The following is a 16,668-nucleotide window of genomic DNA, read 5'->3' as shown; positions in this document are numbered from 1 at the left end:
CTTTATTTATTTATTTTTATATGAATCCATCAACTTTTATATGGTGAGGTGTTAAAGGGACAAGAATACTATGAATGGGACATGAAGAAGATTTGCATTAGAGGGAATTCCCATTCCAATTTGACCTTTTTAGGTAAGTTTGAGGCTGAGAAATTTTTCAATATATAGAAAAAGTAAAATTAAAAAGAAAGCAAAAAAATAATATAGTTTGTAAAGAAATGAGCAAGGACCATACATTAAACTACACTAGTTGATTAATTTTAGCATAAAGTATCTGCTTTTACTTCTATACAAGTGATAGCTCAAGTGTTTACCTCACACTGAAAGCCACAACAACAACATACCATGGGGAACATAGTCCGACACAATGGTGACGAGTTGAGGCGTTTAGATGTACATCGTCAAAGTTGGTGTGTATAGATATCTCATGATATATTAAAAACTAACAAAAAATACAAACTGAAATACGTCACTGTCATGAAACATGGGGAAATTGTATAGATACAAAGTTCATCTTAAAACTATTACAAATATTCCAATCTAGTTATCAAATATCCCAAGGGAAGAAGAAACAGAAAAGGAAGAAGTATATAGGAAACAACAAAATTGTTGTCTTCCATCAACTTGCAACATAGGGGGGTACATTTTTTTTTACAATATTTGATATAGGTAAGATTACAACATGGCGTGCAGACTCCACTGGTGTGATTATACTAGGAGGAAAAAACAGTTTTACTCAAATTCACCATTTCTTCATTCATCATCATAGATATCATCAAGGGATTTGGAAATTCCATATAGATCTTTTTCACGTGCTCCGGATACATCATTTGCCTCAGTATGTTCCTCAGGTGAACATGAAATTTCCAATCCCATTCCTCTAAGTAAGCCTTCGTAGGACGCAGAGAGATCTTCTGAGGCCAACTGATGGTACTCAACAAGTTGTCGAAGGCACTGGTTCTCCCTATTCAAGTTTGCATTTTCATTTGCGAGCCTGGATTTTTCAGCTAGAAGTGCCTCCATTTGGAGCCTCACCTAAGCAAATTTATAAGATAAACAGTAGGTTAGATGCAGACATTTTCTAGTAGTGAACAGTTTGTTTCATGGTTCAAGTAGTAAACAAATGAGTGTCACAGTTGAAATAGTATACCTACCATATGATACTTTCAGTTTATAGCAAAGTGTATTTCAAGCAGTAAACAATTTGTGTAACGTGCTTCAAGTAGTATATAGTTTGAGTGCCACGGTTCAAGTATTGAACGATTTGAGTGTCACACGGTTCAAATAGTAATCAATTAGACTTTCACATTTAAGCAGCATCACTCTATGTTATCTACCATATAATATATATTTTATGTTCTGTCACATTTCACAAGTAGTAAACAACTTGAGTGTCACGGTTCAAGTAGTAAACAACTTGAGTGTCACGGTTCAAGTAGTAAACAATTTAAGCATCACACTTCAAGTAGTAACTAATTTGAGTGTCATGGTTCAAGTAGTATCACTCTATATTATCTACCATATGATAGTTTATACAGCAAATTAAATTACATTCTGTTACAGTTCAAGTAGTAAGCAATTCTAGTGTCATGCTTCAAGTAGTAAACAGTTTGACTGTCACACTTCAAGTGATATATTATACTGTTAGTTTATACAACTTAAATCTATTCACATTTCATTGCAGATCCAGTAGTAAACAATTTGAGCGAGGATGTCAAGTATTACCAGGTCGTCTTCTTCTGGTGGTATCCCAGTGTCAAAGCCATCACGAAGCCTTCTATTCTCCTCCTCCAACAGAGCAGAACGTTCTTGCATAAAGCGCAAGTCTGATCTCACTGATTTCAGTTCTCGAGCTAACGTGGCTGCTTTTGACGCCATGGAAATTGCAAGCTTCACAGAGATATGTCAAGTTAGATCGTGAACACAAATGCAAAGGTGATGTAACACCCAAAAAAAAAAATAAACTGAGAGAGACGGGTACCAACATTTTTGGCTTTCTTGAACTTCCCAATATGTTTCAAGACCTGCCCATTTTCTTTTTTGGTATCATCATCTTGTTGTGAATCCTCTGAACATTCGTCCAATTTCCTCTTCAATCCTTTATTTCCTTCTTCAGTCTCTTCTTTTTCTTCATCTCCCTCGTGTTTACCTTCCTTTGATTGGTTTTCTCGACTTGCCTTCTCCATTGTGCAATGAAGTATATCTGTCAATGTGGGTGGTTTTGCTAGATCCCTTGCTCCCTGTATGAAAATTACAGGATGCATGATCAATAACTCGATGTATGCACTCGCAAACAGAATTTCAACTTGTATGCTTTTTTTTCAACTATATCATGCAGTGCATTTATACTCCCAAATACACTTCTTAAACTTCAACAAAATATAGTCGTTATGAATTATGTACGCCTCAAAATGTTACATTCCAGAAGTGTAAGAGTATCTATGAGCAACATCTTCTTTTAACCTCATCTAGCAACTATTAATGATTAGAAAGCACTATACTGAGTAAAGGACCTCAAATTTACGAATCAAATCTTCTTTTTGACTAATCTATCTTCCTTAAAACAAGAGGCCATTGATAATTCACACCACTAATCCTATATGTACTACATATATGCATATACACTGATTTTAAATCCATAAATGACAATTGACAAACAAGATAGGTGCTTCTTTTATTCCCATCTAGCAAATTATTTATGATTACAACAACACCAACATACCCAGTATAGACACACAAAGTGGGCTCTGGGGAGGGTAGAGTGTACACGGACCTTAACTCTACCTTGGGGGTAAGAAAGGTTGTTTCCAATTGACCCTTGACTCAAGGAAAAACAGTCCGAAGCAAGTCCAGAAAAGGAGTAATGGAAGTGAAAGCTACAACATTCTAAACAGTAACTACAACAAAATAGTAATGCTACGACTACTAGAATTGATTGATAGTGAGACACCACACTATGCCACTGATAACCAAAGTACAAGAAACAACAAATAGTAACAGAAATCAAACTAAAGGAAATTGATATTGAGACAACACACTATTACCTACTAATTTACTACCCTACTCCGTGCCCACCAGTTATGATTAACAAACACAAATGCTCATCCAAATTAAGGTAAGAAAACTCAATTTTACAAACCAAAATTGCATCCCAACATTTGAAAAATCATAGATCTTTATCCTATATGAGCTTTTGATCAAACATTAAAACAAGGGATACCTGAAGGGCATTTTCCAGATTGTCAGATAACAGTGAAAGAGAGGAAGAAACTGAATCAAATCCTCTTAGTAAAAGCATAGCATCCTCCTTCATCCTCTTCGATCGATCCTCTGCTCCATCGAGCTGCTACAAACAATTTTCAAAGTAAATACACAAAAATTGAGACCCAAAAACAAATCTCACTGTTTCTGATATACTCTCGACTCGTGTTAAACCATTAACACAACAAAACAATAATCGAGGTACAAGTATAGTAGCAAAAAGCAAACTACAATAAAGCTACCAAAAATCAAATCTTGAATATTAATTTAAGCCCAATTTACCTTTTGAGCAGGGTTGTGATTTTCGCGGTTTTCAAGAAGAGTATCTACCCTACTGCGAAGATTACTCCAGAATCGTTTATCTGATGATGGACTGTAAATTGGTGAAGAACCCATCAAGCTTGGTGAACCCTGAAATGGTGGAAAAATTCAATTTTTATAAAAAAAACAAATCTAAAGCTGCAATCTTTATTGTTGTTTTTTTTTTTATAAAAACAACAATCATGAACAACAACATACAATAATCGAAGCTAAAGAATCAACAGAACTTGTCATAACATAAAAACAAATCTAAAGTTGCAATCTTTAATGAATAAAGTACCTTGTTAAGGGAAGCAGGGGATGAAGATTCTACTGAGATTGTCATTTGAGTTTTCTGGATTTGGAGAGAGAGAGAGAGTGTGTGTGTGTTTTAGAGAGAGAAAATTGAATATGTAACGGCTAGTTTCGAAGGAGCTGATGATGAGGTACTCTTTAAATAGGAGAGTATACACATACTAACGTTATAAATTGCACAAAGTTGTCTTCTTGCCTTTGCATTTATATTGTTGACTTGTTTTCTAAGGGGTTGTTTGGGTAGTACATGGTGGGATTTTTTAAATAATTTTTTTGTCCTTGATATGACGGTTGATATCCGTATTTGAATTCGATTAATTCAGATTCTGTTAGAGGATTTTTCCATACACAAAACATGAATTCGAGACTTATGGTTAAAAAAGAAATAACCCGATTCATCGTACGACATTCTTTAACGGTGGTCGGATAGCTTATGACTAAGTTTGATTTTTGATCTATATTATGTTATCAACACGAGTTGTGGTGTAGTGCTAGGACTGGCCCACCCTTAATCAACCTGCAGAGCGCGATTCAACTTTAGTCAGGCTCTATATATGTTTAGATCCCGATATAAATCTAAGTTTTAGTCTTGAGATATTGCATCTTATCTTATTTAACGTGAGATTATTTTACCCCAATTTCTATATGAGGTAAACTAACACTTGATCTATATGTTTGTTCTCATTCATCTTGAATTTAAGGTTCGCTACATGTTTGCTCTCATTCAACTTAAATTTAAGGTTTTTTGCCTTATTCAACATGAGATTATTTTATCCCAGTTTCTATGTGAGATAAATTAGACTCTTGAACTATTTGTTTGTCCTCGATCAACTTTAGTTTAAGGTTTTTTGTGTGTTTTAAAATATTCATTATATAAATAAATTCAAAGCAACATATATAATGTAACGTCACGAGTAAAGTTTGAGAGTGAAATATACACAAAATTTACTTTTATCTTTGTGGATTAGAGATGCTATTTAAGATAAACTTGTTTCTAAAAAGAAAATATAAGAATTTCAAGATAACAAGGTACAAAACAAATGTAGAAGAAAATAACAAAAGATAGTATTACACATCCAAGAAATATTTTAAAAAAAAAGATATTTATATCACGTAAATTGGAACAAGTATTATTAAACCTTATTTAAGTGTACATAATTGGAACAAATATAGTAGAGCCCCCCCCCCCCAAACTACCCCTCACTCTTTGCCGCTTTACTGTTAAATCCTATACAACATTAGGGTCTAAAGAAGAACTTAGGTCTCAATTTTTCTTCAAAAAAAAACTCACCAAGATTCAATTTTTTCACTCAGAAAACAAGAAAATCAGCAAACCCCAGAAGATGAAATTCCAATTAGAAGATGTAACAATCTATTTTCCATATGATAACATATATCCAGAACAGTATCAATACATGTTAGAACTCAAAAGAGCTTTAGATGCAAAAGGGCATTGTCTTCTTGAAATGCCTACAGGAACTGGTAAAACAATTGCTTTACTTTCTTTAATTACAAGTTACAGACTTTCAAAACCATCAAATCCAATTAAGCTTCTTTATTGTACAAGAACTGTACATGAAATGGAGAAAACATTAGCTGAGCTTAAATTGTTGTATAATTATCAGTTACAGCATTTCGGGCCGGGGGCTCGAATGCTGGCAATTGGGTTGTCATCAAGAAAGAATTTGTGTGTGAACCCATCTGTGGTTTCTGCTGAGAATAGGGATTCTGTTGATGCTGGTTGTAGGAAACTTACTGCTAGTTGGGTTAGAGCAATTGCTGTTGAAAATCCAAATATTCCTACTTGTTCCTATTATGAGAATTATGATACTGCTGATAAGGCTGGTACTTCCACTTTGCCTGCTGGAGTTTATACTTTGCAGGTATATCTCTCACCCTTCAATCAATGCATGATTAATTATGCCTCGATCCCAACTTAGTTGGAGTTAGCTAGATGAATGTGGTTTATTATTTCTATATGTTTTAGATGGTTATAGTTAAGTGAAAGATAACTTTTTTTGTTTGCTTCGTGTGGAAATAAATTAGTTGTTCTTGACTTTGCTTGTGGAGGGTTCAATGACATCTATTATATAAACTAGGCATAATACTTAAACAAACACTTAAACTTGGCCTCAACTAACAAGTAAGCACACCAACTTTGATAGAGCATATTTTGACATCTCAACTTGGTCTCAACTGGTACCTAATCAATTTACTCCTTCCGTTTCAAAAAGAATGACCATATTTCCTTTTTAGTTTGTTTCAAAAAGAATGATCCCTTTCTTTTTTGGTAACACTTTAACTTTAACTTTCCACGTGGTATGTTTAAGACCACAAGATTAAAGGGCATTTTGGTATATTTGACATAACTTTGATTTAGAACCACAAGATTAAAAAATCTTCTTTCTTTTCTTAAACTCCGTTCCAAGTCAAACTAGACCATCCTTTTTGAAACGGAAGGAGTAACTCGTCTCTACTGTGTCTCGTGGACACCTGATGTTGACGTGACACATAAATTTTGGAGGTGTTTAGATGATCATTTTGTTGATTGGAGTGTTCAACTGACACAGTGGATGTAAGTTGAGGTGACTAGATGTGCATATTCGAAGTTGGAGTGCTTACTTAGTTTGAGTGTCCGTGTATGTATTATGCCTATAATCTAATGTGGTTGGATAAGGGGTTATAGTGAAACAATTGATTGTGCAGCGGTGAAGAGTTTTTCTGCGTTATATGTTGTAAAGACTATTTCTTCACTAGAACATTTACTGTCATGATTAAGGCTGTTTCTGCATTTTTTAGGAGCTAAGATTGTTTGGTAAGGAGAAAGGCTGGTGCCCGTACTTTCTGGCGAGGCATATGGTGCAGCAGGCAAATGTTGTGGTTTACAGCTACCAATACCTTCTTGATCCCAAGGTTGCTGGTATCATATCAAAGGAGATGGAGAGAGAGTGTGTCGTAGTGTTTGATGAGGCCCATAATATAGACAATGTATGTATTGAGGCACTTAGTGTCAGTGTGAGGAAGCAAACACTTGAAGGGGCAACAAGGAATCTCAGTAGGATGTCTAATGAAATTGAAAGGTAAATATCTTCTGTGACAATAGCCTCTTCTTTCGATGACAATCTTTTAACAACCAAGCAAAAAACAATTACCTCTTCTTGTCACAATGACTCAAAAGATATCGTTTTTGAGTTTTAAATTTCTCCCAATAATGAATATATTTAGTTTCAAGAATTCATGGTAAGAATCAATTTTGATATAATAAGAAGTTAAAATAGGATTAACAAAAACTCTGTTAGAAGAAGTTCTCTCAGGCACTAATATCGAGTTTATAGTCTAGCTCGATATTTCCTACTTTCCTGTTCTCCGGTGATCCTTCTGATCACCAGAATGTACCTTATTCCTTTCTTTCTTTATTGTCTTTCTTCATTTCTCCATAGATAGCACTCTAAGGGCATTGCCTGTATTTACAACCACAAACATCAACACTGCTCCAAAGTTCAAAGGAGCATAAGTACAACTTCACTCAACTAAGTAAGTATCACTGACTCCCTAATTCAAGGATGACACGAGACTTTGTAAACAATAATGGAATATAAGCAAATCAAAACATTGTAAAACATTTTTCATTATAAAATATTATAAAGCATTTCATGCTGAACCATGGTTTGCATATTCTTACTTGATAGCATAGAAGTATAAATTTTCTAATAGCATTTGAATTATGTTTCATGCTGTAGTTTTCTGGGTCAAAAATGATTTGAAATACCTTGGAGATTGTTCAATCTATTATATATGATGTAATGATCTGTTATAACCCTCTCTTGGACAAGCCCTGTAAAGGCAAATACGTAAAGAAAAAAGAAGAGAAGTAAAGTAAAAGGATGGTGAGATACCCATGTTTGGCTAACATCTTGCATGGTAGGAAGGCTGAAGGCTACTGATGCTGGTCGATTGCGGGTTGAGTATAATCGTCTAGTTGAGGGTCTAGCTCAAAGACTGCCCGGTATGTTGATTAAAGTGTTCGTTCACGATGTACGTCTAATCTTGTGCAAGTGATAGTAAGCCAAGTTTCTTTCTCATCTATCTTCTTTGTACAGCTCAGGATGTATGGCTTGCTAATCCCGCCTTGCCTGATGACATCATGAAGGAGGCAGTGCCAGGAAATATAAGGAAAGCAGAGCATTTCTTGTCTGTTTTGCGAAGATTTGTCCAGTATCTTAATGGGCGTCTGGAGACTGATAATGTAGAAAAAGAAGGCCCTGTTGCCTTTGTTGCTTCTATTAATACACAAGTTGGAATTGATCAAAAGATGTTAAAATTTTGTTATGATAGGCTTCACTCCCTTATGTTAACCCTGGAGATTACTGATACAGATGAGTTTCTGCATATACAAACTGTTTGTGACCTTGCCACGTTGGTAGGGACGTACGCTCGGGGCTTTTCCATTATAATTGAACCATATGACGAGAGGATGCCACATATTCCTGATCCTGTCCTGCAGGTGCGTGTTTGCTTCTCTTGGGACATATTTGTCTAGCTTTGTGATTTACTTGTCTTGAGTTAAATACTATATATTGAAAATTATTGTCATTAGTTTCTAAATATTTTACCATTCAGATGTTGGATTTTCGAGTGCACTGGTCTTTTCTCAAGACACTTACTTGTCTAGCTTTGTCATTTACTTGTCTTGAGTTAAATACTATATATTGAAAATTATTGTTATTAGTTTCTAAATATTTTACCATTCAGATGTTGGATTTTCGAGTGCACTGGTCTTTTATTTGTTCTCAAGGCACTTACGATTGTGATGCCTCTTACCTGAGTGGGGAATCAATTTGTCCTTCTTTATATTGATCTTTTTGTAATGATTGCCTCTAATTAGTCTAATCATAGTCCATGTCTCCTGTAATGCACATCTGTCCATAAAAATATTGCTATATTGTTTTGAAATGCATATAACTGGGAAGATATCTAAATTGCCATTGATAATTTTTTAAGTTGCTTTACGATTAGTGCTCAATTTTCTTACATCAGAAATATTTTGGCTTGCCAGCTTACCTGTCACGATGCCTCTCTTGCCATAAAGCCTGTTTTTGAACGATTCCAATCTGTTGTGATTACCTCGGGGACCCTCAGTCCAATTGATCTCTATCCTCGTCTTCTCAATTTTAATCCGGTAGTAAGTCGAAGCTTCAAGATGTCACTGACAAGGGATTGCATATGCCCAATGGTCCTTACCCGGGGAAGGTAAACATTTGACTTGCTGTTGACCTCTCATGACTATACCTATCTCAACTCCCAACCCACTCACAAGATGTGGATGAGAAGAAGAGCATATATCCTGTTTGAGTGTTTCTTAGTTTGATTATGTTGAAGAATTTAGTACATGTTATCTGTTTTGTGTTTCTCTTAAATTGCAGTGATCAGCTTCCTGTAAGCACTAAGTATGACCTGAGAAGCGATCCGGGCGTCGAGAAAAATTATGGGAAGCTTTTGCTAGAAATGGTTTCTGTTGTTCCAGATGGGGTTGTCTGTTTTTTTGTCAGTTACTCTTATATGGATGGAATTGTCAACAGTTGGCATGAATCAGGAATATTAAAGGTGTCACTACACCTTTATTTTGTTCTCTTCTCAACTTTCTGTACTAATTGAGAATGTTTAAAGCTTAACAACAATGCCTTATCACACATGTGGCTACTTCTCTCTGTTGTTTTTTCTTATCATCATTATATGATGCAGGATATAATGCAACATAAACTTGTATTTATCGAGACCCAAGATGTTGTAGAGACTACATTGGCTTTGGATAATTATCGCAAGGCTTGTGATAGTGGGAGGGGTGCAGTTTTCTTCTCAGTTGCTAGGTGAATCTTTTTTTTGTGAGTTTATGCATTTAACAATTTTTTATTTCCATGCCTTGTTTCTTATGTGCCAAACACAAAATACCAGTCTTAAATTTCTATCAAGTGTGCAAGTGAATTGTTTTAGGTTGAACATGCTCTAAATTCTTTGTTTTTGATATTCTCTTCTTTTTGAATATACTTGAAATAAGTGAGAAAGTTGTACTTCCTTCAATTTGCTTGATTGGTTTTGACTTGGCCCGAAGTTTAAGAAAGTAAAGAAGACTTTGGAATCTTGTAGTTTTAGTGTAAAGATATTAGAATGTACCAAAATGCCCTTTGATCTTGTGGTTTTAAACATGCCATGTGGAAAGTTGAAATTAAGGAGTTTCCAAGAAAGGAACGAGGCATTCTTTTTTGAAACGGACTAAAAAGTAAGAAAGAAACAAATTGGAATGGAGGGAGTAATATTTTTAGTTCTAGACCTAATTCTTTGTTATTACCTTTCTCAATGTTGGACTAGCTTTCAAAGCTAATTAGCTCGATTAATTCCCAAATGATGATACTGGATTTGTTCAAAGTTTCTCTTTAAATTGGAATACAATTTTCTTTTTCTCAAAAAAGAAAAATAAAAAAATTGGAAGACAACTTTTAGGTTACCTTGGCTAAGTTTGCCATGTTGTAACAGATATAGGAATTACATTGGCTTAATTCATAGTTTCGAAACTCTTTTTGTAGTTTTTTATTTTCCAGTTTTAATTAATGTGGTAAACTTTTTTTGTTTGATATATTTATGTGTTATGATTCTTTCTTTCTCCTAACTTTGACCATTCTATTCCTTCACCATCATAAAGTAGGGGTCAGCATTTCACTTGTTTCTGCCAGTTTCCATTACTTCTGTTCTGCAATTGAATCAACTCATACTTCTGAAAATGCGAAAATGATATTTGAACAAAAATGATATTTGAACAAAAATGAGTTCAAAGCTATTCCAGTTTTGTTGTGTACCAGGTTTTCATTTTGCCTTATCTATTTTTGGGTTTTGCATCTTCTCTCTCTCTCTTTGCTTTGTTTTTGTTAAGCTGCTTCAACTAGACAATTACACTTTTGGCGTAAACTAAAAATGCATGAAACCTAAGGCAGCTCTCTGCTGCTTATCTGTATGTATCTGTTAATGGTAAAAATAATTTCAAACTGAAACTGGACTGGAAGTTCAAGATTTTGTAAAGGTATTCAAAGCTGACCAAGTAAAGAAAAAGTGGAACAGAAAGTTTGATTGGTAGTTTCAGTAAATTGTATAACGTGCACTTCTTGTGTAGAACTTCTATTACATAATTCTTCATTAAAGAATCTATTACATAATTATTCTTAGCTCAAACTGCTAAGAAAATTCTATCATTGCACAATTACTTCCGATCTTTCGCTTTGCCGTGTTACCTTTAAGGGAAAAAATGCCTATTGCTGATGTGTTTTAGTTCCTTTCTTTTGATTCCTCTCTCTATAAGGGAAATTATGAATGGTTGTCAACCAATTTTATCAGAAGCAAATAGCACAAAAAAGCTCTAACCTCTAAGGTCCGTCATCCTGGGGTTTTGAGTGCAAATCGCAAATACAACATTGACTTAAATAAAAAAGCTCAAAGGGAGAAACAATACAAAAAAATTATATATGTTTAGTCCAAAACTAATAATTATAACCATGAATGACAAATATATGAACAAAGTAAATATAAAAAAATCACGATTAAGTAAAATTTCATTTGGTTGGTATTGCCTCTTCAAAGGAGTCTCATTGGCAAGAAAAAGTATGCCTTAGAACCTTGATGATGACACTGAAGTGAAGTGCACATTAAGTGAGGCAAAGTGATCAACACGTTTTGACCTTGCTTCAGGGCTTAACCGAACCTTTGACGACACTGTTGCCATCTATCTGGAAGGGAAGTTGTTTAAACTTTTAGAGAGAGTTGTTATTTTGAAACATAACTTTGTAAGGTTCCCATGAGACTACTTAATTCAGTGTTTGTATCAACTGCAAAAGCGCAAATATCATTTTTTGCAGCAATGATGACGTAAAATCTAGTGCAAATTGATTTGGTATACCCGTATTGACATTGAACTTAACGATGTCCATGTGTTACTGTGCAGGGGAAAAGTGGCTGAAGGTATAGACTTTGATAGACACTATGGGAGGCTTGTTATCATGTTTGGCGTTCCATTCCAATACACATTAAGCAGGTTAGTATAACATTGTGTTAGGCTTCACTTCCCTTATGATCTAATGATGAGAGTGTGGTTCTCTTTTTAATCAAAAGGAAGTTCCAATGGCACATCCTTTTGATGTAATATCAGAGTATTGTTCTTTCTTTTTAATCAGATAATCCATTCACAGATAGAGACACGTGAACTTTATCTTTTAGGCTATATATTGCACCTTGAGCTGAGTTAAAATTGCAGAATATTGCTTGCACGATTGGAATATCTGAGGGAGACCTTCCAAATAAAAGAGGGCGATTTTCTGACTTTTGATGCTTTGGTACTTCCCGACTCGGTTATAGTCCTTATAATCTGTATTTGTTTTTTTCTCCGTTATTTAATTATTTACCATATGTTTGCAGAGGCAAGCTGCTCAATGTGTGGGTCGAGTTATTCGTTCAAAGGCAGATTATGGCATGATGATTTTTGCTGATAAAAGGTTTGCTTCTTGTCTGTGTCAGTTACATAATGTGAATAGAAAAACTCGGAAGTGAAACAAAATTTAGAAATGATCACAAGCAACTGGTGATGTTTTACCCGACCTCTTATCTATTATACTAACCTACACTCTATATTATCGACAAATTTACAATGTGCCAACAAATTATTGTCTTGAATATGTTCTAGCCCCTCCCCCACAACATACACACACCAAAAAATATTGGATAAAGATGCTTATGATGCCTTCCCTCTTGTATCCTGTGATCAGATATAGCCGTCATGATAAGCGCTCCAAGTTGCCTGGATGGATACTTTCACATTTACGTGATGCTCACCTGAACTTAAGTACAGACATGGCCGTGTATATAGCAAAAGAGGTGAGTAGTATTGGTTTTATGTTTTGCTGTTAACTGTTCCCAGCATGCCATTAACAGTCAGATCCATCAGAGAACCATTCTGAGGATCATCAAATGTGCTATGCATCTTTCGGAGGATCTTCTTATTTATTCTGTTTAGTTCTGTTTTGTCCGTATCTTTGGTCGTACGGGAAGCGGGCTGAGGTTTGGATGTTACGGGTGGACTATTCTAGTGAAGATAGCTAGGTTTGATAATTCTATGACAGAAGCCTCAAGCAGTGGAAAATATAGAGAACTACTCTTCTAGTGCTAGTCCAAAGGTTGGGATAAGGTCTGCGTACACTTTACCCTCCCCAGACCCCATTAGTGGATTACACTGGGTATGTTGTCATATAATAGTGGACTGATGTGAACTTAAATTGATCGACATGAATCAATGAGGATTTATATAGTCAAGCCTAGCTGGCTTGGAATCGAGTAGTTGTTGTTTTGATGATGACACTTAACTCTCCCCAGACTCAATTTGATTGCATTATATATACTGGTACTTCTAATTTTAAAATCTTTACTACTCCCCTGGATGCAGTTTTTGAGAAAAATGGCTCAACCATATGATAAGAACGGTGCTCTGGGCAAGAAAACTCTACTGTCACAAGAAGACTTGGAGAATATGATCACCGGCCCTGATGGGGAAATGTTGCTTTAAGTGCCAGTACTAGGTGAGAAATCATTTTTGCTAATCTGTTCCCCGGAATTCTCAGTGTTCTATATGTGGAACAGCACGATTACTACATCCGTTAAAATTTCAAGTGAACTGATTCCTGTTAAAGATTTGTAGCAACCTTCAGTTTTGGGCGACTTCACTACTTTTAGAGCTGACTTAATTGGAATTTCATGAAGCTTGTACATTTCCGGATCTCTGAGACTTTCTTGGTTTTTTTAAAGTCGGAATAGGTTTTTTTAAAAAGTTAACATAACATGGATGTCGCTTGTCTATTGGCGTAGAAAGATGTATTTATTTTCTACTGAAGCTGATTGTCGCAAAGTCTGTTCATGCAAAAATGTATCATTGGTAAATTATGGTTTGATTCTCAGTTGTAGGGAAATGAAAATTTTGTTTATCAATTATAAATTGCTGTGTATCTCAAGTTATCAACTTTTGATGAATCCATTTTGAAAATGTGTTATGCATATGTTTCAAATGTATGGACAATAGACCTACCGCTTACTGCTAATATAATCTATTATTGATATCGTTTTTGGTTTCTTTTTAAGTCGACGGTCATCGGAAATAGTTTTCCTATCCTGCAAAGATAGGGATAAGGTCGGAGTATATCTTACCCTTTCGAGACTTCACTTATGGAGTACTCTTATATTGTTGTAATTTATGTCTTCTGCTTTTTATGTTCATTGTGTGGTGGCTTCTATATATATATATATATATATTTTAAATAGGCTCGAAAATGTTATACAAAAAGTATATTTAGACTTCTTGATAGTAGGATAACGAGATCAATGATAAGGGTAGAAGATTAACACATTGTATATTTTTTTTCTAATTAATATTTTTATTATTATTATTACATGTTACTTTATTTGTTTAAATTGTCTGATGTTTGTTGTGTTGTTCTTTTCTCAAGTATTTCAACAATAAATTCTTTATTATTGTATTACATTTTCTAGCCTATTTAGAAAATCTTTGCTTGAGTCAAAAGTATGGAAAATAGTCTCTCTATTTGTGTATATCTTACATATTTCAAATTCTATTTATGAAATTATTTTGGATATCTTATAGAAATTTTTTATGATAATTTCAATTTAGTTCAAACTCTTATATGAGTATTAGATATCAGGTAGATTAATAAAAAGAAATTAACTTTGTTTTAGCTTAAATTTGTGGGTCCATTAATTATGAATGACCTTTTAGATAATATTATTTGTTTGGAAAAGTAGAAGGTGAAATATGCATGAAAAATGACGGGATATATGTAATGCTTTTTCAACTAATTATGGAGGTTTACATAAAGTTTTTTTAAAAAAAAAAATTGGGTGTCCAAAAGATGCTAAATTCATGGATTAATACAAATGGAAAACGATAAAAATTGGATAATTAATAAAGTTGGCTCGTAAATACATGAAAAAAATGGCTAGCCAATATGCAATTCTTACCCAACTCATTACAGAGATCAATCAATAATTTTTTTAGAAAATTCTTTGGTGCCTTTAAGGCGTCAAAAACATATGCTTACACACGAAAATGGTGAAAATCTGATAATTTCTAATAGTTTGCTCTAAAGTACGTGAAAAGAAGATGAGATATATGTAATGTTTTCTTAACTCATTATAAAAATCTTCGTACAACATTTTTTGAAAAATTTCTAGGTGTCCAAAGGCGTCGGATTCATGGCTAATACACACACAAAAAAATAATGAAATATAGCTAATTCCTAAAAATTATCTCGTAGCTACGAAAATGTGTGAAAAATCGTGGGACTGTTGTCACGATCCAAATCGGGCCGCGACTGGCACCCACACTTACCCTCCTATGTGAGCGAACCAACCAATCTAACCCCAATCGTTTACCAATAATAACATAAAATAATGCGGAAGACTTAAACTCATTAATGAAAATCAATTAAATAACTTCCAAAAACTCAACAACTATTATTATCCCCAAAATCTAAAAGTCATCATCACAAGAACATCTACTTCAAATTAACTAAATCTAAGAGTATCAAAGAAACTAAAATACATAAACAGCTAGTCCATGCTGGAACTTCAAGGCATCAAGACATGAAGAGGAGGATCCAGTCCAAACTAGAAGCATTAGCTCACCCTGATATCCGGAGTAATGAAGACTGGCTAGAGTTGCGGTTGAGTTGAAGACGACAGTACGTTTGCTGCACTCCACAATTTACAAAGAAAACAAATGCAAGTAGGGGTCAGTACAAACACAAGTACTGAGTAGGTATCATCGGCCAACTCAAAATAGAAAACAGTATATATCAGATAACATCATAAATCAACTAATATCCTTAGCATGCAGCATTTACAATTACCATAACCCTTGGTTACAACACCAAGCACATCAATGAGGACTCACGCCTCCTCATCATACTCATTTGGGAATTAGGTTCATTAGATTGAATATATTATCATCTTTCAAGATTCATTATCTTTATTCCCCTCGTGTCGGTACGTGACACTCCGCTCCTCATATACTATCCTGGTGTCGGAACGTGACACTCCGATCCTCATTCTATCCTGGTGTCGGAACGTGACACCCGATCCTCATATACTATCCTGGTACCGGAACGTGGCACCCGATCCATATTCTATCCTGGTGTCGGAACGTGATGCTCCGATCCTCATATACTATCCTGGTACCGGAACGTGGCACCCGATCCATATACTATCCTGGTGTAGGAACGTGACACTCCGATCCTCATCATGCTATCCTGGTACCGGAACGTGGCACCCGATCCATATTCTATCCTGGTGTCGGAACGTGACACTTCGATCCTCATATACTATCCTGGTACCGGAACATGGCACCCGATCCATATTCTATCCTGGTGTCGGAACGTGACACTCCGATCCTCATATACTATTCTGGTACCGGAACGGGCACCCGATCCATATACTATCCTGGTGTCGGAACGTGACACTCCGATCCTCATATACTATCCTGGTACCGGAACGTGGCACCCGATCCCCTAATCTCACTACTTTCGTTCATCAAGCCTTCTTTTATACCAAGGCATCATCATTAACAAAGTAGATTAGGGTTTCTTTTTCAAGATTTAAGATTCAATAGTTTCATCATGCTTATTTTATCTCAATCATATAATCACAACATGCAAACACATAATTAAGTGTATAGAAGGGTTTACAACACTA

General features: G+C 35.0%; 2 protein-coding genes across 3 annotated transcripts; one reads left to right on the top strand and one right to left on the bottom strand.

Moving 5' to 3' along the window:
- Positions 1 to 473: 473 nt before the first annotated feature.
- On the bottom strand, positions 474 to 4,056 carry LOC101255795 (uncharacterized). Of its 2 annotated transcripts, none has more exons than XM_010323545.4 (6): positions 3,863 to 4,056; positions 3,544 to 3,672; positions 3,221 to 3,346; positions 1,986 to 2,240; positions 1,726 to 1,890; positions 474 to 1,035 (listed from the first exon to the last, which is right to left on the bottom strand). In XM_010323545.4, the coding sequence occupies exons 1-6, from the start codon at positions 3,905 to 3,907 to the stop codon at positions 754 to 756; spliced, it is 1,002 nt and encodes a 333-aa protein (XP_010321847.1). In that variant the 5' UTR covers positions 3,908 to 4,056; the 3' UTR covers positions 474 to 753. The 2 variants fall into 2 exon arrangements, with proteins under 2 accessions (XP_010321847.1, XP_004240534.1); XM_004240486.5 differs by having other exon boundaries at positions 3,221 to 3,343.
- A 1,015-nt stretch (positions 4,057 to 5,071) lies between these two features.
- LOC101255497 (general transcription and DNA repair factor IIH helicase subunit XPD) lies at positions 5,072 to 13,900 on the top strand. Its single transcript, XM_004240485.5, has 12 exons — positions 5,072 to 5,759; positions 6,676 to 6,956; positions 7,806 to 7,882; positions 7,977 to 8,380; positions 8,933 to 9,126; positions 9,300 to 9,480; positions 9,619 to 9,743; positions 11,864 to 11,953; positions 12,173 to 12,251; positions 12,334 to 12,410; positions 12,681 to 12,789; positions 13,355 to 13,900. Exons 1-12 carry the CDS (start codon positions 5,220 to 5,222, stop codon positions 13,472 to 13,474), a joined length of 2,277 nt encoding a protein of 758 aa, XP_004240533.1. The 5' UTR covers positions 5,072 to 5,219; the 3' UTR covers positions 13,475 to 13,900.
- Positions 13,901 to 16,668: the final 2,768 nt, after the last annotated feature.

Source organism: Solanum lycopersicum, chromosome 6 (assembly GCF_036512215.1).
Source record: "Solanum lycopersicum chromosome 6, SLM_r2.1".
Taxonomy (NCBI): domain Eukaryota; kingdom Viridiplantae; phylum Streptophyta; class Magnoliopsida; order Solanales; family Solanaceae; genus Solanum; species Solanum lycopersicum.
This window is presented reverse-complemented; position numbering and strand designations above follow the sequence as displayed.